At 40.2% G+C, this 24,147-nt stretch overlaps 1 protein-coding gene and 1 non-coding gene across 6 annotated transcripts; both read right to left on the bottom strand.

The window, feature by feature from the left end:
• Nucleotides 1-675: 675 nt before the first annotated feature.
• Nucleotides 676-24,065, bottom strand: MTFR1 (mitochondrial fission regulator 1). 5 transcript variants are annotated; one of them, XM_051612622.1, is made up of 8 exons: nucleotides 23,992-24,065; nucleotides 17,557-17,699; nucleotides 14,140-14,238; nucleotides 8,676-8,794; nucleotides 6,072-6,310; nucleotides 4,021-4,270; nucleotides 3,750-3,930; nucleotides 676-2,361 (listed from the first exon to the last, which is right to left on the bottom strand). In XM_051612622.1, exons 2-8 carry the CDS (start codon nucleotides 17,620-17,622, stop codon nucleotides 2,302-2,304), a joined length of 1,014 nt encoding a protein of 337 aa, XP_051468582.1. In that variant the 5' UTR covers nucleotides 17,623-17,699; nucleotides 23,992-24,065; the 3' UTR covers nucleotides 676-2,301. The 5 variants fall into 5 exon arrangements, with proteins under 5 accessions (XP_051468582.1, XP_051468583.1, XP_051468581.1 ...); XM_051612623.1 differs by lacking the exon at nucleotides 23,992-24,065 and adding an exon at nucleotides 23,316-23,673; XM_051612621.1 differs by lacking the exon at nucleotides 23,992-24,065 and adding an exon at nucleotides 23,369-23,673.
• TRNAV-AAC (transfer RNA valine (anticodon AAC)) lies at nucleotides 11,118-11,190 on the bottom strand. Its single transcript has one exon. It is a non-coding gene; the product is annotated as a tRNA-Val (tRNA).
• Nucleotides 24,066-24,147: the final 82 nt, after the last annotated feature.

Here is a 24,147-nt window from a genome sequence, read left to right as displayed (position 1 = left end):
TATATTCCTGTGCAGATGATGTTTTACTGTGACTGTACATTACTAATAAGGTTTACCAGGCTTTTGTATTTCTGGGGTGGTGGATACCTGCACCTCACATCAGCAGTTCAAACTGTAAATTATTTGTTTTGTGTGGGTTTTTTTCCCCACACTTTAGCCTAGTTCAGTAAGTCAAGTGATGGTGCAAGTGATTTTGCAAGTTAATGATGTAATTGGACTGAGGTACTTGATTTGAATTCTGCCATTTAAAATAATGTGAACTGAAACGCTTTAGTTAGAGGTTTTGCCTCTGAAAGAAGATGAGGACTTCAGAGGTTTTCTGGGCCAGCTGTTCTGAAGCTGTGGCTCTTTGCAAGGGGGAGGGTTGTGCCATGCAAGGGACTTTCAGGGAAACCAAAGGGGTGGAGATCACTGAACTCGAGTTCCTTCCTCGTATGTTTGTGATGAGGAATTCCTGATCAGTTTTGTCTGAGTGTAACTGAATTAACAGCTTTTTGCTGGTCTGTGACTAATTCTATTGTTATTCCTGCTGCAGAGCAAGGGAAGTTGTCCAGTCCTGAAAGAGCTGCAAGTGTAAGTTGTCACTACACGGATCTACAGTCACTAGAATAGAACGTATTGTGGCCGCCCTCTGGCTGCCGCTGTTGGGAGAGTACCACAAATCACACACACTAGTTATTTTAACGGCTTTTAATTTCATAGAGTGGCAACAGAGCATTAAATACAAAACTTTTAACATTTAAAAAGGTGTTCTCAAGGCATTTAAAAGAACACAAAGATGTAATGGCCTTATCAGTAAGGCAGGTGGCAGAGCATTTTGGAAGCTACATTGTCTACATCCTAACAGAAGTTGAAGCTTCACACCAGGAAATATCCTCCTTGATCATAAAAGCTACATTCCAGTTCTAAGCAGCAAAACTTCAGTCAGCTTCAGTAAGGTAGTCAGAGCCACTCCCCTTTCTTCATTTAAGAAGTGCTGCTTTTTTCTTTTCCTAGAAAAGAGTAGCTCGAGGAGGCACTGGTACTCCTTCCAGCAGCCAGATCGACTTAGAACACTGAAAGACCCAGACTCAAGATTTTTTTTTTTTTTTATGATTATCTCTGGCCTGAGCAAGTCTTGTCTTCATGTAAATATGCAGCTAAGTGGTAGTTCTCCGGTTCCTAAAGAGCTTTTTTTTTTTTCAGCCTGAATTTTATTTTTAGCTTGAGCCCTTTCTCCATCTGTGGCTGGAGATGTGAGCTCAGGTGGCCAGTTAGTGAACTAGCTCTGCAGTGGCCCGGCAGGGAATAGGTGCAGGGGGATGACCCCACCCCCCTGGAACACAGGTTATGTGCCACAGCATAGGCTCCCTCTGCCCTGCAAACAGCACCATGAGGGATTGTGCAGTTCCCAGCTGCTGGAAACCCATCAAGGGACCCAAGACAGCTGGGGATAAAAAGGTTTCCATGAGCATCTCAGCACAGCTGAAATGAGCAATACACTTTTGGCAACTTGCACCCCACAACATTTTGTGCCTTTGTTACCCACACCACTTCTGTGCTGGTTAACACAAGCTCTTATTTTACTCTGCTGCTATCTACTGGTTCTTTCAAATACACTGGACTTCCTGTTCACAGAGGCTCCCACAGCATGATTTAACTCACTTGTCATGCACTCTTCCTCTTGGCCACAGCATGATACAAGTAGGCTTTGTGCTGTTACCCTTGCAAGCTCATTTGAAACAAGAAAAAAACCCAAACAACAAAAAAAGCCTGGCATGAAAATGTGCTATTACTTATGTCTCATACCAGGTGACCTCTGCAGCATATTTAAGTTTTCATTTTCAGTAGGAAGCAGAATGCAGTCAGGTTTTCTTTGGGCTAAAAATTTGCTAAAATTAAAAGAAAGACTTTGACATGAACAATTCAGCATCAAACTAAACACTGTAGTGCAAGTTATAGTTAGAGCTCCAATAACTATTGACAAGGATGTTATCACAATCTTTATTAACACGTACACAAAATTTTAAGATGGTCAGTTATGCACAAAGAAGGTTGTGTAAATATAATTTAGTGTTAATAAACTAAACCCACCAAGTAACTCTGAGTAGATCAGCCAGGTTTGAATACAAAATTAATACCTGAGTATAACGGCCAAATTAATTCCCCTTGATAAATGCACATACAAACATGTTTAGTGCCTCAATTCCACATTAGGTTTTCCCTGTGTTGTAAGAGACCACTCAGTACTAGTGCTATTTGCAACATAAAAGATTTCAAGCAACACAGCTGAACAGTCTTTCACGTAGTAATCTTGATACATTAAGATTTTTCAATTAAAGTCTTCATTTTTCCTGTAGACTTCAGCATGTGCGGCCCAAACTGAGAAGGAAACCAGAAACATATTCAGATTGCTCTCAACAGAAACTTACTGCAACTTTTATCCATCCAAGTTGTAAGCAGGAACTAGAACTTAGGCAGAGATAATTTCCTTTATCAACCTGCTGCTCCGCATGTGGATTTCACACACGTCATAGCCAGAAAGCAAAGAAAACTTGAATCAGGAATCAGCTGAAATAACTTGGATGAGGCAACTAACCATCTGCTGGAGCAGCTCTGGCTAGAGAGGGTTCGCTCTACCACAGCTAACTAACAAGACAGATGCAGTTATCTTTAGAAGTTGACAACCAATTGCTGTAGCAGCAGTTGAACAGTATTTCTGCTCTTCCTCGGGCCTGTATCTTTGTTCAAAAACTGTGTCATACAAGGTTACCATACAAGGACTGATACTGATAAGTAACTGATGACAGATGTTTATTAGCTCATTATGGATCAACATTCTACCATTTAACAAACTAAAACCTTAAGTTTTCTTAGCTTTTGAGGACTTTATGAATCTTTATCTCAAAAGCTGGACTTTCAAGATTGGAAAGTCATGAAAAACCTGTGTGTGAAGAAAACATTGCCAACTCCTTTTCCTTAAGGTTCCAGAGATGCTGGGGAAAAAAGAGCTTGATTCTTTGGGAATATCTAGCCTTTGAGATATGAAGAACAGCCTGAATGTTACAGGAATGTATCTTAAAGGCCTAAACTAGAAGACAAGTAAGTCAACATTAATAAGCTGAAGTACTCAGAAGTCCAGAGATTTGTGGCTTGGGAATCTTATTTTCCTCAGAACTTAATTCAGAGTGCAGCCAGTTGTGAAGTTTTATGTGCATTCTTCCAAATATGCAAAGGGGAAAATAACTCTTTACTCTTCCTCACTGGCTCTGTAGCACAAGGCTTCAAGGATTGCTTACTAACAAAACTGATGTGTATTATTGTGGCTTTTAACTGTATATTGCTAATTTGAATCTTGAGCACTCACTGCTTAAAAATCCCTTCCTTCAATTTCAAATCTATCTGAAACAAACAAGAAGACATTAAGATGTATCATGACATGAATTTTAAATATAATTTCCTTTTAACTTACTTTCTCACACTATGAAGAAACTGCTCTTAGTTACCCAGCATTTCCAACATCCAGCAGGCATTCTGAACATTCCTAGGAACAGCATTACAGGATTTTGCTTCAGGATTTTACACTGTCTTAAGACTCTATATTAAACCCCTGTGATTTCTGCAAATCCTGGCCTATCAGCAGTACATCAGAGGGTTTTGTAGACCAGGGTGCTGACCTGTAGGTGCTTACGTATGCTGGCAGCAAGAGATACGTTGGCTTTCATGACAGTAGCATTTCATCCAAACGTGGGCAGAACCACAGTACTCACCAGCACTACTTCAGTCTTTGTCTCAGTCTTTGTCTTTGTTTCAGTCTTTGGAATCACTCTTTCTGCTTCACTTTGGCTGTCACTTCGGTATCGATAAGCAAATTTCTTTTTGAGGGCTTCTGCTATTAATGCTGCAGGATCTGTAGGGTCAGGCACTTTAGGTTTTGTACCTTCTGATGATCTAGAAAAGAAAATGAGAAATAGTCCTGAGTCATAAAAACAAATCACTAATGCAAATGTTAAGACATTCATACTTATTTATATTTATTACCTTTTCACTGAGCGTAATTTCACGCTGTTCATGTCTTTGAGGATTTCTAGCATATTTGGTATTTCAGACTTCTTTGGCCCATTTTCTGTCAGATTCTGTCCAGAGTTCGTTTTTTTGTTTTTCCTTTCTTTAATCAGCTCAATTGCAGACACGCTTCGTTGTAATCCTGGGGGAGGGGGTGGTAGTGGCGGCGGAGGAGGAGGAGGTGGTGGTGGAGGTGCTGCAGCTGAAGCAACTGGACTTGACCCAACTACAGAAGAAACCATGCATTCCACATCAGTGTACTTGAAAATTCCCTTTATTTCTCACAAATGCTCAGGTAAGAATATGACTTGAATAACTTTAATTGCCTGCCCTCTGCCTTATTTTATTACCACACAACATCCTGATCCATAAACCACCTGAGCAGATTCAACTGAAAAGCCACATAAAAATCCTTCTCAAAGAGTGAGAAGTGGAATTTCTAGTTGTAATTCTAGGTCCATTCCTGTCTTTACTGCGACGGGATGGATGTCACGACATCTTTTGAGTTCTGTTCTGCTTCTAATGGTACCAGGATTTCCCTTTCTTCTGAGAGGCAGGTACTGAGCTAGAAGTCACATACAATCTGCCATGTGAGCTGTGTCCCTTCCTACTTATCATCACAGATAAGAAATGACCACACAGGACTTTTTAATTTCAGAGCTCAAATAGTGCTTAAAATTGCAGCTTATTCCATCTCTCTGAGGTTACAGGTTTTTAGGCCAGCTAATCATCTGTCTGAGGACAGAGATTCCTATTATAATCTTGATTTCAAGTTCTCTGAACTCTTCAGGTAAAAATTGATGTTACAAATAATAGTAGCAGTAGTAACTTGATAAATAAATGAAGAAACCTCTGCTCAAATGCACCTTTAAATAAATCAGCAAAAACAGATCAAATGAGAATTTTGAGGCTTGGCATATCAAGTTTCTAAAATATAGATACATATTTACAGATGTGTATGTAAAAATACAGGAGTCTAATCCGTAGACATACACACAGTGTCGTTACCATATTCTACCAGAAGAGGGAGGTAAAGATGATAAAATAAAATATAAATTGCATTTTCCTAACGAAGAGGGAAATGGAAAACGATGAAAAGTAAGTTACTGCTTATTTTACTCCACCCAATAATTACAACGGGATCACTAAAACTATGTCATAGTTTTGAATACGAACAGTTAAGGAAAAACAAAGTAACTGCTGTCAGTTCACAGAAAAAAAAAAAACATAAAGAAGAGCGTCTGAGCAATCAGAATATGATTTTATACATAAATATAGGCAAAACTGTATTGGCTAAGTGAGCTTAGGAAAGAGTGAAAGCCAAATGGCTGTCATCTCCAGTCCACAAGGGACATCTCCCACTAATCTTTGGAGATGGTAGACTTAGAACTGGAAGGCAGTCAGAGGTGAGGGGAAGAGAAGAAACTCAGGCAAAGGAGAATTTCTCTGCTTACTACCAGAAACACTGCACCACTTTTGGTTCCATCTGGACAACGTGTCTGACCCCTGAGATGATTCCAGTAAACAATTAATTTCCTCTTCTGTTATTTATTTTATAAACTTGAGAAGTGTATTACACATTCCAAAACCGTAAGTAGCATCTTGTATGATTACTTCATGGTCTCAGAGAGCCTATTTCATTACTGGATGGGAAGATATCAATGTTAGTAATTAAGTTATGTTCTTTTCGTTTGGTTTAAGCCATCATGTTTATCCTGAGCTTTGCTCTAAAAGCTGTTAATGCATCTTTACAGATCCACACATTCAGAATTCTGGCAGACTTTCACACAAACATGGAGACTTTTGGAATACTAGAAAATACAGAAAATCTGGCAGGTCTCTTGCCTGCAAGACCTATTCTGCATCCCTTGGTTAGCATGCTATGTCTGCCTTCCAAACTAACCAAAACAACGGGGAGAAGGGTTCAGTGCTGCAGCATGTCACAAAAATGAATTAGCACATTAACAATTTTAACAAGGGACCAATTCATTAACTAATTTGTGCTAAAAGTAGATAAAAATTAATACCTGCTGTCAGGTTCTGCTGTTCTTGCAAGATTACAATTTTGGCTATTTGTGCTCTCAAAGTAGCTAGTTCATTTTCTAGAGCACTGATCTTCTGTAGAGCTTCCTCATTGGCGATTGCTGTGCTCCTGGACACTGGTTCTTCCAACGGGTTTTGTAAGGACATCTGTCTGCACAGGGACTTCCCAGAATTATGTCGCTCACTTGAAAGAGGCTGGGCTGTTTTTGACCAAACTTCTGACCTGTAACAAAAATCTCACAAGATAAAGCTCAAGCCATGTTAAACACTGACGCATTACTGAGCATCTGCAGTAAAACAAGCACTTACAAAGGGTTGTATTCACTGAAGTCAGCAACATTTTTGGACTGTTTATTTCAAGTAGAATTGATAAGGACTGATGACAATAGATTATCATAAACATTGCAGCTGCAAAATATGACCACAAACTTAACTCCTCAGTCTTCCTTAACTTCAGCCCCAAAACTTCCCAGGCAGGTTGGGATTCCACTATTTATTCAAACATGAGGATAAGAACAGTGGCTACTGAGATGTGTAGAATGGCTTCAGGCTAATAAATCTTAAGAGCCCCATCCCCTAGGTGGCTTAAACTACTCTGGATGTGCATCTGCAGCTGTGCTAGACCTCAAGCAGGAGCCAACATTTAAGGCTAGAAAGAGGCCTGTGCTCTGACCACCTCAATCCAGGCTTAGATACACATTTGAGTCTTCCACAACACTGACAGAAAGTATCAGCACAACTTGTAGAATTTTGATCAAGCAGACTTAAGTATCAGCAAAGATGTTAAACTTCAGGTGCTGTTATCTGGATAGGAATATAGAGCAACTAAAGCTGAGGAAAAAACAGGAGGGTTCCCATAGCAGCCACCTCCCTCTTCTCACTAAGTAAGGTGGAAGGAGCCAGTGGTCACTTCACTCTTTGAAACCTGCCTTCTAGAAAGTCTTTAACAGAGCAGAATAAACAACAAAGGGTATTTTCAGCTCAGAGTAGCAATGGTGTTTTTAGTAAATGTCTTGATTGCAATCTAACGCTGTGGAAAAATACTATGCCTGAATTATCCCCACTGCTCTGACTAGGGATAGGGGAAAAATGATGTGTCATTTAGTTGCTTCCTTTATAAAACTGCATTTGCAGAAAATAACATGTCTGCAAGACTGTTTATTGCATTATACTGTGTATATATATTTAACACTAACTCTGATGTGATCTTGTTGAAACTGAGAATTTCAAATGCCTGGAACATACCTAATGCACAGGAGCTCCACTGCGTGATGCTCTGCGTGGACATAATAAACCTGCACATTGAAATACTCCTATTTGCTAAATACTTCACTTACCAAGCTCCATTATTAGCTGTTTGCCTTACGGTCACTATATAGCTGGAGGATTATTTTAGTCCCATCCCACATCCATCTGTCCCCCTACCCCCTCCACATGCAGATGTCTCAGCAAATATGCAAGCCTTAAATCTTTTGTTATAGGTTCTTTGAAGGCACAGAGCTAATCTCCCTGTTGTCTCCATTAAACATAATAGCTTTACAGTTCAATTCTTAAACAAAATGTTTCTGTGGAAGCAAAACAGTACTGGCCAGTTCATTTCCTTCACATAAAGTAGACTTCACAAACAGTGCTTCCCAAACAAGCATTAATTTCTGCAGCTCCCCTCTGAGACGGTGAAACGAATGTGGCAGTGCCAGAATGTTTGTTACGCAAAGCTGTGCTAGGGCAAGTCATGTTGGAGGGCATCTAGGTCATTACTGACCTCTTTTGTGCTTTCAAATTAAGAGCAGCATCCTCCAGTAATCTCTGGAGCCAACAATCTGTGCTTTCCTCTGGAAGCTTAGTTTGTTTAGAAGAAAAACTTCCTCTGCATTACAGAACTGTCCCTTTGTTTCTGGCCAGTCTGAGCAGCAATTTGGGTAGGCTGGAATAGAGAACTTCATCACTTCAGCCAACCTGTTCCATGCAGTTACGGTGCTGTGTGGTGCTCTTGGTCCAACACAACAGCCTTATCCCATCATTCTGGACACAGGTGCTCACACGCTTCCCTGCCAGTTTTCATTATGAAGATTAAAGACAAAATACAAAACATAATTTTTTTAATTGTCTTTAGCAGAATGCAGAGCCTTAACCAGGAAGGTGAAAACCAACATGCCAGTTCTTGGATTGTCACAATGAGCATCGCTGCTGATTAGGAAGCTGTAAAGTGCACTGCCCATATTAATGACACTCTCAGGAGAAGGGAAGAATCAGCGTTGGGAACTGTGCCATATCACAGCAGACGTTTGTGTAGGGACAAGGTTGCTTGAAGCTGTCACGTGCTAGTTTTTGCAATAAGTAAATAAAAACCAGTTTTTCTTGTATAAAGGCCATGTCCTGTATGTTCTCAAACCAGTCCTTTATTCCTAATCCTTTAGCCTGACCCCTACTACTTCTCTTCCAGACCCTGCCTTTTCTATGACTCTCCCTCTCTTCTCCCAGCATTAGTGCTCTCCACTAACTGCAATGCACAGATGATCCTCACTGCAGAAAAGCTTAGTTCCTTCTTCTCAGTTCAGAAACTCAAAGAGATTATTTGAGGAGCATACCTGAGCCTGGTAGAGTCTTCACCTTCTTCTTGAGCAACCCATCCCACATCTGCAAAGGAGGCCACTGCATCTTCTCTAAGCTGGTTAGGATGGTTTCCTTCTGTGGCATGAGAAGTAAGCTAAATTGTAAAGACAAGATTGAAGGTTTTAGAGTCACTATTCCCAGCCATGGCAGTTATTTTACCCCACACTTCTAAGTGAGGCTATGTGTAACTATTGACACATACACACACAAAACACATCTCTAGACAGAGCACATTTCTTTCTGTCCTGTGCTTGGCTCAGAAGCCATTTCACTGACTTAAAAAACTATTCCATCTAGTCTGCTAAACACTTTACAGAAACTACCTGTGTTTTCAAAGTTGACAGCTGATTACGTATGCTATCACATGACACTACAGAACATCAAAAATCCAGTGCAAATGTTTATCTTAAAGACAAACATGAACATTCTCAGGTAGTTTGCTGTGCTAACTCAAATAACATGCTTTTAAATCACAGAAATGACTTACAGTTAAAAAAATAGTACAGTACTAGTACAGCTTAAGTCTTTCACTCTGATTTACTATTACTTTGAAAGTGGAAGTCTGTTGACTTCCTATAACTTCCAGAACTTCTGTACAAGAATAATGGTGTGTACATTACACAGGGGGAAAAAAAGAGACATTTCTACCAGCTCAGTAATCACAAAGACTTTGAGTGAGAGGTAGGATGTAATCACAATAGAATACACTATTTGCTAACAATCTCATCTGCAGTGCATACTCCATAGCCACAACTATACAAAATGGTTTCAAATCTACTCTGAAATACTGACAGCTTCCCCATTGTGCACCCAGTCACTGGAGCAGTCTGGACTCAGTATCATAGCAGATAAAAGCTACTGAAACATCTTTCAGTAATTTCTTCTGCTCAGTGTGTCACCTTGAGTTTCTCATCTCCAATGCTACCATGTCAACTCTTTTGCTTGTACTCCAGTCAATCCACAGGCCAAATTCACACAGGAGCCCTTGCAGCTGTTTAAGGGTTCCCCCCTCCTGGTAGTGACCAACCAACTAGTAATGCTGACAAAGATGGTGGCAGTGTGTGACAGCCTGTGACAGATCCACCCTGTTAGCACTTAGATCAATTGTCAAGGCAACTCTCCTCTGTGGCAGGAAAGGATCATGTAGCAGCAACTCCAAAAAGTTCACATGAACTGGGAGCAGACCCATCACAGAAGGACTGCAGGGTGAGGTGAAGCCATTTCTCAAGAACATCCACAGACGTGTCAGTTTTAGCCTGTGATACACAAGTCCCAGGAAGACAGAAGTTGTGGGCTTGGGGTTGAGGTTTTTTTCCCCAGGAGTTGTTACAAACAGCTTTGGAAATTGAGATTAGTCATCTTCACCTCACACTCTTGCAACTTGCATGTGAGTCTTCTCACAGCTCCCAGGAGTGTGTACTGGCACCATCAGATCATTTGGAAACAACAGGGTTTTTTCCAGGTAGCATCAGCACAGATGGTAATATGTTTATCACATTAACAGTTGTGCCTAATACCATCACAGTCTGCCTCTCTTTAAAACAGTCTAGAGAATACTATACTGCATGCTAGGATTTTAATTGTTTGAGGTTTCCTTGGCTTTTTTTTTTTTTTTAATAAAAAGGAATTTTCATGACCACAGCACCTGTATCAATGTTTATGGCAATTTAAAAAAATCTGTAACATGTTAGACACTTCTTGCAGGTGATACAGATTTTCCTCATGGCAATGCCTGCATGAAGAACTATTACCATGAAAAGATGGAAGGCACATTTAAATACAGGCACTACACCTCCTTGCATCAAAAATAATTTTATAAATCAACAGTAAGGAATGCATTTACCACTGCCAGGTTTTCTGCACTGTGAAATAAATAACTTCTAATCCAACATTTAGTAGCAAGCCTTCTGTTATACCGTGATGCAAGTTTATTCTTTTTTTTTTATTAATATTTTTATGTACACAGAATCTGCTTGTTACCCCATATACAGATGTTTTCTCTATCCCTAAAAACAAGGCCTTCCACAGCACTGGATTTCAAATTTTAAGTTAATATAAGATCTGTACTTTAATTTCAAGGTTGAAAGCCAAAAATTATGTCTTACAACCTTCAGCTATCTGCAGAATGATGCTTAACCAACTCTGTGACTACCCCATTCCTCCAGCCAACCTCAGCTGAAGAAAACGTGCCATCAGCCTGCTCTTCCTTCTCTGGAAACTGTGGACTTTCTCCCTCTGCTCCCTTCACAGGCTGTTTTTACTTATTTCAGTGCCCTGCGCATGGGTTTCAGCCCATCACTCCAGGCACTTTTAAAGAAACGGCAACGCCCGCTCTGCTGATTTGGCTGATGCCACAGCGTTATAAAATACAAGAATCCCCAACCACCTCCAACTGCAAAAAACATCAGCCCCGCCAGTGTTTCCGCCCGGTTTCGAACCGGGGACCTTTCGCGTGTTAGGCGAACGTGATAACCACTACACTACGGAAACGCGGCTGCCTCATGGGCCAGGCCAGGCTGCCTGGTTCTTGTTTGCGCCATCAAGTGGCAACGCAGCGCAAAGGCAGCACCACCGACCCTTCCACACCTCTGCCGACAGAATAAAACCTCTTTTTTTCAAATTACTAATACAGCGAGGTACTAAACATTTGGAAATAATTTCCTCAAGTAAGACAGGTTTCCTATGGTTTTTCAAATTAGCCCAGTCAACTCTGCCATTGCTACCTGCACACCAGGCTCCTTAGGAGACTTTACTGAGTTAACAGGTTTCCACCAAAGAGAAGCATGGGACTAGAGCAGAGATGTTGTAGCTGAAAGATGCTATCTTGAGAGATAGTACTGAAGGTTTGGGTTAATTTACCTGGGTTATATTGCTAAGTTCAGCTTTACTTTCTCCTAAAGACTACTGATAAACCTAAAACGTATGACATACAGAAGAACTGTTTTCATTTGTTCATGCCATATAGAGGATATATGGTAAGCTCTGCCACCACTTCGTACATACATAAGCAGCATTTAGCAATTAATTTAAATGTTTACTATGGCAAAATTCATACTACAACAGCCAGCAGACCACAAAAATAAAAATGTTAGGCTACTACATTTTTCCAGACTAGCTGAACAAAAGCATGCTAGAAGAGAAGAAAGAATGAACATAACAGATACTCTTTCAATATCTCTTACCCATTTATCAAAAGGAAAATGAAGACCTGTGGAAAGTTTGTTGCTCTTAGATAAAGTTAGAAACACTGACGATAAACATGCACCCTCAGATGAGGCAAGCAAGGTTTGCTCTGTTTTTTAAATAAAGTGACTTACAGCAAGGTTCAGTGCATGGTCCTTTCATAATATAGCTAAAGCTGGCAAGAAAGAAAGGAAGAGACAGCTATAGGAAAGTGTCAGTTGCAACAGCATAAAAACGATTGAGATCAGTATTAAACTTCTCCTATAGATTCTTAACGCTGAGATAAAGACTTACAAAACATGTTAGCATCACACTAAAATTTTCAGCAGTTCATATATTGAAATAGTTCAAAGCCTGCATAAACTACATAAGTGTTAATGTGTTTCAAGGCTCACCTTCTGAAATACATATTTTTAATTCAATCAACTGTGATGATTGTACATCTATTTTTAGGATCCTTTCCTTTCATCTAATAGAAAATGAATGTTTCTACTTAGTGTGCATAAAACCTAAGGAAAACTGACTGAATGTCTCCTTAAGAGGAAAAAAAGGCAAATATTTTATGTATTCTAACACAGAATTCAGATGACGACATATACATATTTTTACTTCAACACTAAAAATATTCAGGAACAAATTCCTCATATGTATCTTACAGGTATTTGCAAGTACACAAACCAGAAATGTCTTATTTTATGTACCATATCAAAGGAAGGCAGTACTTGGCTAACTGTGCAAGTAAGCATCATCTTCCCTTGCGTCGCCTTCACAGTTCAGAAAATTAGACACGTTATCACAGAATCACAGAACCATAGAATGGTTTGGGCTGGAAGGGACCTTATGGATCATCTAGTTCCAACCCTCCTGAATGGGCAGGGACACCTCCCACTAGACCAGGTTGCTCCAAGCTCCATCCAGCTTGGCCTTGAAGACTTCCAGGGATGGGGCATCTACAACTTCCCTGGGGAACCTGTTCCAGTGTCTCACCATCCTCGCACCAAGGAATTTCTTGTAAGAAGACTTCACTTTCATTCAAATCTGAGACACACGGAGCCTTATTGCTGGCATAGCTACTATTAATTACTTTCCAGAAGTTTAAATCCCATGTGTAACTCTGTTGTCCTTCTCACCTGCACAATCCCCACACTCACAACATGTGTATATATATATATGTCTCACCAAGCCACTCATAGTGAGAGATGGCTGCCCCTCTAGTTTCTCAGTGTAATTAAGAAAGGCAAAACATTTTCATGGCTTTTACTATCACTCCAAAAAGGCTTCTGTGGTAATCTGAACTATCTGATTTTACTACTGTAATTTCAGGTCTAAACATTGTTCATACATTTTATATAGGATAAAAAAAATTACTTTAAACAATGAAAAATTTAGCCGTGTGGAAACTACTTTCTCTTAGGATGGATGATGATTTCCACCATTTGTCTTGTTCCCCACCCTTGATCAGCCAAAGAAACATTCCTCTCTCAGCTTGAGTTTTAAATACTAAATTTCTCCAATTCTATACCCACCTCCTACCCCTAACACACACACACAGTTGAAGAGATGATGTGTAACAGCTTCCATTTTCCCATCTGCTCCTTAAAGACTTGTTATAAAAAGCAAGAGTTTTCTCCTCCTTAAGCTTTTCCCCTCACTCTTTACCCTCCCACTAGATGAAGTTGAAGTTAAAAGCAAACAAGTCAGAAAGCTGCAGAGAATGGATGTTCCCCTTTCACCTGTGCTAGCCTGGTATTTAAAATAAAAGCAAACTGGGTACTTACGTTATCTTGTTACTATTTTTTACTTTCTGATAAAGTTGTTTATTTTCCCAAATACTTTTAAGTAGCTGTTCATCTTTACATGCCTCTTAAGCTTAGCTTATGAATACTGTTAATAGAAATGTTTCAAACATTTTTCTCTTTTATGAATACATTTTTTCTAATAATGACTTTTTCATACTGTATTGCCTCATTTTAGAAGTTCCAATCTTCTTGCAAAAACCCCATTTGTTTCAAGTTTCATTATGTGTGGCACAGCAGCACAGACTTAGGGTTCAGGCAGTACAGAACCTGAAGAATAAGTAAGAACTGAAGTAATCTAACTTTCCTATACGCCCAGTTTTATCATATTCTGCTTTTACCAATCCTCTAGTAATTTATTTAACTTAAATGCATATTTATTTGAAATCTATTGATGCAAGAGTAAAACCCCTTCATCAATATACTGAAACACATATTCTAAACTGTTGAAAACACCTACCTGAAACTGAACTCTTGGACACTGTATGAGAGAGAGATTAGTACCAATTTTTCTTACAATACTTCGAGATGAACCGTAAGGCTTGCTTGACCAAAGAACCTAGATGGGAAGGAAAAAGAAGTCAGCTGTTAGGCAACTAATTTTTATATCATATTGGAATAGTTTTTCCCTTATCCTTCCATATAATGCTTGTCCTAAATGTATTTTAAGTTATTCCTTTCTTGCTAGAATAGAATACAACATAAATACACTGAAATTTGTATTGGTGAACTCCTTACATTCTATACCCAGATGAGCACAAAATTTGCTTTTGTCATTACAATATAGCTACAGCTGTTAAGGTTCAAGACAGCCTTTGCATTAAGTTTAAATTCAAAGCAATAAATCAGGTAACAGAGAAGGATTCAAGAGTTGGAAGCATCTTCAGAAGCACAATTTGACCATTTTGAAGACAATAAATAATCTGCATTGAGTCAGACACCTCTTTTTAAGGGCTTTCAGGAAAAGCCAATAATGAAAAAATCCATAAAGTTACATAATTCTGCATTTCCCAGAATATTTTTATTATCTTTTAATTAAGAGATCTTCTAACACAGGAACACTGTCTTCCTGTCTTAATAAAAATAACTATCAGCTAGCATAAACATGAAAATGTAATTGTGAAACTCAAAAGCAAAGCAAAGGGGGAAAATAAATATATGAGAATGTAACTTTGTTAAAAAAAATACATTCACCTACTGAAAATCACAGACAGCACCTCATCACACCTGGGTTCATTGGAACTGTTTCTACTACAAATCAGATTCTTTCTATGTTGTTGCAACAGGGATTGTATTTGCTTTCCTTCTGTTGTATTTCATGATGGAAATGTTTGTTCTGCTATTTACCATAATTTTGTGAAATTAGATGAGACTTTAGGAGAATACTACAAAAGGCAGAACAGAAGCAAAAAAACCCCACAATCCCCAAACAGAAAAACCCCAAAGCCAGAGAGTAGGAAAGATTTTAGCACAGCGAAAGGCAACAAGAACAATGCAAAGAAGATAAAAAATTATGGGAAGACTAACACAAAGTATACTGTTAGTAAACAATTAGAACACTGTCTGGTAGTTTAATAAACTTGGCTAGTGTTTACTTATAGCTGTAGATATGATTTTACTACATAGATCTTAGTTTTTAAAGGCTCATGGCTTCAAGCAAAATCAACATCCTGTTACATGGTTGCCCAACAAAGAAACCTTAGATAAAACCCATACTATTAGTACTGAAATAACCCTCAAGTGGCATGACAATACTGCCTGTGTGATTAGTGTGGTGCAGCTGTGGGAGTTTCACAACACACAAATTAACAACATTCTGGTATATGAAGCAAAGATCACTACTCTTAGATTGTGAAGGTTCCATTAAAAAGAAAAATTGATGCCCCATGGTATTTATCCCCAGATTATATTATCTCAGAAGCTGCACACAAACATTGTGCCTATTTCTAAACAGGTATCTTTTCTTCCTCTGGCTTTATTGGAATGTATAAATTTTGCCCAGATAAATACTCATTGCACAAAGGCTATGCTAGATCCTCACATCAGAGCTGCAACTTTGCCATTAATCCACTCAGAGCCATTTTATTTCACCCTGTGAAACACACATTCTGTTGCTTAATATGCTGCTAAGTTCGAACCCATGTTTTTTCAACATAGGGTTCCCTGTTGACCCTGCATTTTGGATGCCTCAAACACAGACCTCACATTCACGACTATCACATTTCTGTTTGTATGTCTGAGCAAACAGGTAGATCAGTAACCTTCAGCAAAAAAGTCACTGAGAAACATGACCACAGTAATACCACCTCATTATTCACAGTAGTTTCTGATGTTAGAAGCAGAACTGTTGGTGAGAGGCTCAACACAATGTTGCATTGGAAAAAGTAATACCAGTCAAGGGAAGGCTTAATTAATTACAGAAGTAATTCCACAACACCAAAACAGCCTTGACTATATGCTGTGTTACCAACATAAGTGCAGTGCATTTTAAACAAGTGCCAGAACTTGTTTGGACATTGCTCAGACCACAGACAAGATGTAGACTAGTACCCAGATCCTCAAAAATATTTGGTGCCCAAATGCCCTACAGGTTGTTCTACAACAGTGGTTTGGTGCCCTAAAACTTCTAACTTCTACAGTTTTGGTAATTCAAGGTATGCCCAGCCAATATTGTCAGAAAACTGCATGCCACAAGGCATGCAAATAAAGCCAGCACACTGCTCAGCTGAGCTAGTAAGTCTCAGTACTGCTCTAGCCAGGTTCAACACAACTTCTTGTTGACTTGAAGCACTGGCAGAGCGAGTCTGCAAAACACTATTTAGTCATACCCTCTGATTGCATCAGTGTTTTGCTGTTGTCTGGAACAGCTGACATTTGGAAATGTAACTGCACTATCATGAGCTTGATACAACAGGGAGAAACAAGTTTTTAATCTGCCCACCCCCGTCCCATTTAGATTGAATGATGGTGCCGGCAATGACCACAGCAACACTGATGGCAGTCCAACATATTCTCATACTTTGGATTTTCAAAGTTACACCACACGCAATCTCAGATCCAAGTTGGAATAAAATCCTAAAATACAGATTCTTATTGGTAATTTTAATTTACAGTGCATAAACATTTTGCTCTCCATAAATTCCCAAGATTGATAAAAGGTTCTACCACAACAGTCCAGAGTAAGAATTGCCTTTCTAAGCACATGGCTGATAAGGGTTTCCCTGTTGTTTAAACATTACAATATTCTAACATTTTACAGGGATTACTGCATTGAGGTCAATACTCCTACTCAAAATAGCTTCCTAAAGGTCCCAGTGACAAAACAGTTGATATGTAGCAGGTATCTCTCTCTGCTAAATATTCAGAGAAAACTCTCTATATACTTCTCTCCAAGAGGAGAGTTAGGCATGCATGATCCTCCGTTTCCCCACTAAAGAACACAGCCATGCTGCTCTCATTTACTGTAACACTTTCAGGAGAGGTAAACACACCACAATTACCATCATCTCGGTTTCATGGGGCTCTTCCTATCTCCAAAATAAATAATCTTATTTCTGTGCTCTTAAGAATGAATATCACTGTTAAAAATCAGTTGGAATTTTTCCTTCAGCTTCAAAACACACATAGAAGTCCAGCATGAAACGCAGTGTGTACAAGGTAAACAGTTTGTTATTAGAGCTAGCAGGAACTGCATGGTACTTTTGACACATACACTACCCAGTACTTCAGTGTGCAATTAGTAAACTTCATACTTTTTCAGAAATGAAGAGAGTATACTTAAAGTGTGCTGCTGGAACAGATAAGCACAAACTAAAATATAGGGAGTGCTTTCTATACCTGATTTTCTGAAAACAGGAAGCAAGTTTGAAACACTTACTGATTCCATGTTCAATCCAGCTTGTTCAAAAGCCATCCTAATTAAGCGCTTAAGCCAGCAAATCATTTGGAATGGAAAAAGCCTTTCCAAACTTGGATTTAAGCCTTCCAAACCTACAGGGCTGCGGAGGTTCCATAGTACTTCTGAAAAGAGAAAGACAAGAATTTTAGACGCATGTTGTGGAACATACACAGAAGTAAACTGCCACACGTACTTCTAAAAACACCAAGCCTTAGAAATAGTTATTGAAAACAAGACATGTTAGGTTACAGTAATTGCTAGCACTGCAAAGCATAGGTATTCAGAAGGAATTTAGTCAATACAAGTAAGAAAAATTCTTAGTAGTGTCATTTTTAAGAAATCAAAGCTGTTGCAACAATAACCATTAAAAAGCTGGGGAAATGATTCCTCACTCTAGCTTGGACAAATGACAGTGTTAAATGACTCAAAGTGAGCACCAAACACCATGGAATGCCTACAGCTGGGGACTAGCTCTAAGGTAAAAGCACCATGCTCCTAACTAAAACTCATTTCTATGCAGGGACAAACTATAGAAAGCTGATCACCTCTTGTAATTCATATTCTATGACTGCTTTGTTGTTTCCTTGTTTTTTCCCACAACTGAGGAGAGACAGGAAACATGGAGAAATGACTAATAGAAGAAAATGACAGGAAATAGCATAGATGTGGGACCTGAAAATATTCAAGCGATTTATAAAGTTGGACAGATTTCATACTGCATCTATTTATATGAACTACCATTCACTTAAATCAGGATGTTTTTATAACAGTGTAGCTTTTCTTTAACTGTGTTCTACACCAGTCCTAACTTGGATGCCACCGAGAAGTGTAGCCACCAAAAACCAAAAATGAAGCCACAGATTTAGGTTTACATTTGGTTTGTGTATCAGGCTAGAAACAACACTCTGTTGAATCACACTTGAATAACACTATTTGTAGGATGAGCAACAGTGTTGCTGAAGCCACTATACAGAGAGAGTGATGACTAAAGCAACGTAACAGCAAGGTACGGGTACTTGGCAAGCCTGGAAGTGAGGAGCCGGAAGGGCTACGCCGTCTGGAAGTGCCCACAAGCATTACAGTTAAACCGTAACTGTTTCCATTACAAATGTTTTCTTCAACAGTTTACAGTTCCTTACTCATAACCTGCTTCTTGTGGAAACTTGGCAGGAACAGTGCAACTCTACAGCTATCTCTTTTTTCTTTTTTTTTTGGCAGGCTTAAAAAAAATAAAAATAAAAGTTGGTATTAGTTTCTCATCACCACTGAAATTAAAAGACACCTCCTAACAGGATTTTCTTTTGCTTCTAAACAAACTAGGAAGAAACTACTAATCTAGAAAATATAAGATGAAAAAGGGTTTTTTAAAATTAGTGAATCAACCAAACACAAGATTAGAATGGAAACTGGAATTGTTATAAGGGAAAGAACAGGGAAGACTAATGTGCTACCTACCAAACAGCCATGAGTACAAGCTACAGTCATACATAATAAGTCGTGGAATTACTTACGGAAAAGCTGGAAAAGTCTGTTAGGGAACATAACCACCTACTTGGTCAATTCTTCCTTGAGGCATCTATTATTCTTCCCTTAGACAAGCCACTGGACTGTATCTTTGATCACAATGCATCTGCTGCACTTTAAAAATAGGAAGAATGCAAGGAAGAATGCACTGCAGACAGCCAGTGACACACGAGAGACAAGAACGCTTCTTTGAAAGGATAAACTTATTCCAGAAGTGCAATACATGTGATGCACTCTGCCTCGTTCCAAAGATCAGACTTGTTGAACATGTAGAGTGGAAATCAAAGAGGAGAAAAACGGAACCCATGTCCAGACATTCAAACAAAAGAGGAAAAAAAGGTAGCGACTGTATTGCTGAGCAACTGTGAGGCCAGGGTCGGCTGGTGAAGGCAAACGACAGGGCTATAAAGAGATGACTGTATCCTGATATACTGCTCTTTCAACAGATAGCCAGGTCATTAGTTTAAAAATCCCAAGACATGGTTTCGGGCATGTTTTGTTACAGGAAGTGAAGAAAATATATTATCTTGTTTCTGATCAACTGGGAGGAACGAGTCTTTAATAACAGAGACAATTTGGACAGAACTGACAAGAGAACTTCCCCTGAGGAAACCAGAGAAGGTCTAGAGAGTTTCCATGAACTCAAGAAATGGAGAGGCAAAAAAGTAAAGAAATGACAAAAACTGTCAAGATAATTAAAGGCGCAAATGCAGAAGAAAGTAGCATAATATCAGGATGATAGAATAGCACAAATATGAAGTAGCAAGTTAAAAAAGGCTAAGGTATAAAATGGGTTCCAGCTTACAGGCATAGAAAAAAATCCCACATACGTATTAGGAGAAACCAAGAGACGAGAGAGAGCACCATGATGTAAAAGCAGAAGCAACCAATGACTGATATAGATATTCGGTATATTCTGCTTTTTCACTTGTAGATGGTAGAAAAAACAGACTGATGCTAGAAGGGGTTATAGACAACTCTGAAAAATTATAAGCATCCAGGACAATGATGTCTAAAGAAACTCACCTTGAACAGCTCAGAAATTAGCCAAAGCAACTTCTGAAATATTAGTGATTACTTTTAGAAACTTGAGATCAAAAAACCTCTGGAACAACAGAAGAAGCATGATGACACAAAGCATTGGGAACACTCCAAAATACTTATCCTGCCCTGAAACGCTTAGGTGACCTTTTTAAATTCCAAGTTACAAAACTCTGATGACCGAACACAAAAAAGCATTAATTCAACAAAACAACCACTTCACTAAAAAGATTATTTACAGTTTACATTATAAATCATTGTTTCTTCTGTAGCCTAATTACTTAAAGTACCGAAGACTCGCTCTTCCAGTGACCTGTGATCTGCTTTTGCATAAGGAAGGGACTGAAGGCAACATGTAAAGAGTTCAGAGTACCAGCCAGTTCCTGGATTAGATCCAGGCACTAAGGAAAACCACAGTGTTTTAAGGACCTCCAGCTAACTGGTTATCTAAAAGGAAAATGCTTCTAAGTATATCAGCTTCACATTTTTACAAGATCTATTAGGCTTCCAGGATTATCTCCAGACAAACCTGATACTAATTCCTTCCAAACTATACTGCACTATATCTTTCTTCACAAATCTCATGTTATTTCCCAATTATTTTATGTGCCAAAACCAGGAAGGGTTCATTCCAAATGAAACCATTGGACAGCAAGAATGAAAACATTAGCAAATTTTTCCCTCATGCTCTGTATACATGCCAACTTCAGAAGCAGGGGTTAAAGGTTTATTGATTTTATTAACCTAGAACAATACCTCTTAACATTTTGATGCTTGCTTTATTTATCCTCTACCTTTTTTATACTACCTAAACTAAAAATAATAGTAGTTTAATTCTCCTACGGCTTCCACAACTCAATTACTACCCTGAGTGATTAGTGTTACTGCTGTAACACATGGTACCTCTGCTATGTTTAAGCAAAACTACAATTACAAGCAGTAATCCTAGCCAAGATTCCCAGAAGATGTTAGAAGATTAGTAACACAAAGAATTACATTTCACTGCATAAAGCAGGTGCGGATTGGAATTTCATGCGTTCTTCATCTATAAAACTCTATTTATAAAGAAATGACCAATGCTGAAGAACTTACTTTCCAACATGGAATCAGTCAGGAATTCCCTGGTTCAGAAATTAGAAGGTCTACATTTCTGAGTGTCAGGGTTCTCAGCCTCCTTGAACTCTCTTTTGCCCCCACTTTTCCCAGTCACTTTTGCAGGTTTCATTCAATACTGCCACAGGAAATAACAGTATACAAAGCTAAAAGATAACACCACTTATAAATAACAAAGTGTTAATGAAATAAATATAAAGGCTCTGAAGGCTGGACACACAAGGCACACCACTCAGTAAATAACAGGTGGAGCCTGTTGCCAGGCTTTCTAGTGAGTCCTACCCATGGAGAAAGAACAATCATATCCAAGTGCTTTCAAACTGAAACTCTTTTGTGTATCTTTGCCAATCTTGAATTTGTCCATAACCCTTCCAAATTATGAGCTCTCACTCTTAAAAAGAAATATGATGTTCATACTTCTCTTACTGAAGGAAAATCCTCTCATTCATGTAAGAGCCACAAAAAAATTTAAGAGAATAGCTTCATGGGCTTGATCAGATGAGCCTTCACAAAGAATAAACAAATGCATGAAATCTGAAATGTCTAGTCTCTAAATTGAAAGGGTATGCATGATGTAAAGAAGTACAACATTTTCAAATAAGCATGGTTTCAAAGGAATACCAACCCCATTAAAAAAATCCCCCACAAAAAGAGCAGGTTAGCAGGAAGCTAGGGCACACATATCTTCACAGTCTGTAAGACAGACACATGGCCCAAGGTCACCTCATGAAATTACATCCAGAAGGAAACATATTAAAGAAGTAATAAAGATAGATAAAGCAAGCAATGAATATATCAAGAGCAAGCCAAGCAGGCAGGAAGAATCTTCTGCTCAAGGACTAGACCCTCTCCCAAGTCAACACAGATTGGTTACATGTTACATAAGTATATGGCAGAGATCACACAGCCAACTAGAGAGGTCTGTGTTTTGGCTCTGCAGCCACAAATAATGAAGTGCCCTATTTCTTTCAGAAACACTTCTTTGGAAAGCTATGACAAGAGAAGCAGATGTCAGTGAATACTACGACGACAGTCAAGGCCTTATCTAAGCCAGTATCAGTGCAAAATCTAAAGGAAGAACTGGAAATAATGCAGACTTGCACAGAAGCTATAAAAAGCTTTCTTAAAAATCCAGGCTAGTCACATACAGCTCAGGTGCAAAACCATATGAATTGCATCTTACCCATGTTACGATATTTTGCCAACTAAGGATGGAGAAAATAATCAAAACACTAGTTTAAGCAAAAACCTTTCCTCAGTGGAGATATCTACATGGTGTCACATGATCCCATGGAGAGGTAAGTGAAATCCTTCAACATTTCTAAACTGCACAGTTTTATACTACACAGTACAACCATATGTTTACGGTTTCCTGCCAGGCATACAAACCTCCTCAGTCACTGCAGTGAATGCCAGTCATTCTGCTACATCTTTGAGCAACAAGAAAACACACACTTTATTAGCAAAAGGGTGTATTTATCTGCAAAAGGATTTAAAACGTTCTACATTTTTCTCCCCAAAATCTCCTTGTTACAACATTTGAGTTCCTAGATGCAATCATATTTCAGCTACTGAACTTCACGAATTTTCATTCAGCAACAATTAACTTTTAGAGCCAACGTGCAGAAAACTTCAGCTCCTTTCTTTTTTCTTTACCATCCATATAAAAGGCAGTGGTTACCAGAAGACACGAGTTATTTTCTTTTCATTTAGCCTTTGTACATCTTGCCTCCACAAGAGCTACAGAGGACTACGGCTGTCTGAGGACAACATGTAAATATTAATGAAGCCTTGATAAGGCTATCAGACACAGATCAATAGGCTACGGTCGATGTCAGCATTCAAACTCTACTCACACTGAGTATTTGGAATTTCGACAGACTGTTAAACAAAACAAAACCAAGCATCTAGCAAGTTACTTATTTATGACAACAGCAGAAGAACCTGAGAACGGCAGCAGTATCACTTAGGGTATACAAAGTAAGCACCACCAGTTTATAGAAAGGGAAAATAAGCAGCAGACCCCTCAAGGCTCAGCTCCTTTTCCCTCTGTACGATACCTCTCTAGTTCAAGGCCTCCTTAAGAAAATTCCCCGCAGCCTCTCTGGATTACCTCCAGATTATCTTTTATACACGATGCCTTCCCGTGACCTGTCACTCCCATCACAGCAACGTAAGAAGGTTTCCGTTTCCACCAGCTTGCCCGCAGAAACTACAGCCTGAACCCAAACGCCCCGAGCCCTCTCCACGCAGCTCCGCTCCGCTGGAAACCCAAGACAAGCCCGACTCCTCCGCAACCTCGCTGCCTGCGCGGCACCTACCCGGCCCGGCCCAGCTCACGGCGGGGCCTGCCCGGGACGGCAGCCCCGAGCGGGGCGGCCCGAGCGGCCTGCACCCGCGGCCGGGCAAGCGGCACCCGCCCCCCCCGCCCCCGGCGCCGGCTCCCGAGGGCGCAGCCCACGCGGGGGCACCCCCTCCGCCCCGCCCCGCCCCCGCGCAGACACTCGGCACTGCGGGCGGAGCGGCCCCGGGCCGGCCCGGCGGAGCGGAGCTGGACAGACGCGCAGCAGCCCGCGGGCCCGGGCCCGCTCCCCGCCACGCACCGCCCCCCGCCCCCTGCACCGGGCGCCACAGGAAGGGCTGCCCAGGAGGAACGGGAGGCCCAGGGGCCGCCCGGGAAAGGGGCCGCCCGGGAAAGGGGCCCGCCGCCCCCCCCGCCCCTCACCCGCCCCTCACCCGCCGTCCGCCTCGGCCGCGCTCCCGCACCCGCTCCTGCCCCGCGGTAGGGCCCGCCCCGCCCAGCCAATCCGCGCCCGTCCCGCCCCGCCCAGCCAATCCGCGCCCGCGGGGGGCGGGGCCTCCAGTGCCCCCCAGAGGCTGCGGCGCGGCGCC

This window comes from Apus apus, chromosome 2 (assembly GCF_020740795.1).
Source record: "Apus apus isolate bApuApu2 chromosome 2, bApuApu2.pri.cur, whole genome shotgun sequence".
Lineage (NCBI taxonomy): Eukaryota > Metazoa > Chordata > Aves > Apodiformes > Apodidae > Apus > Apus apus.
This window is presented reverse-complemented; position numbering and strand designations above follow the sequence as displayed.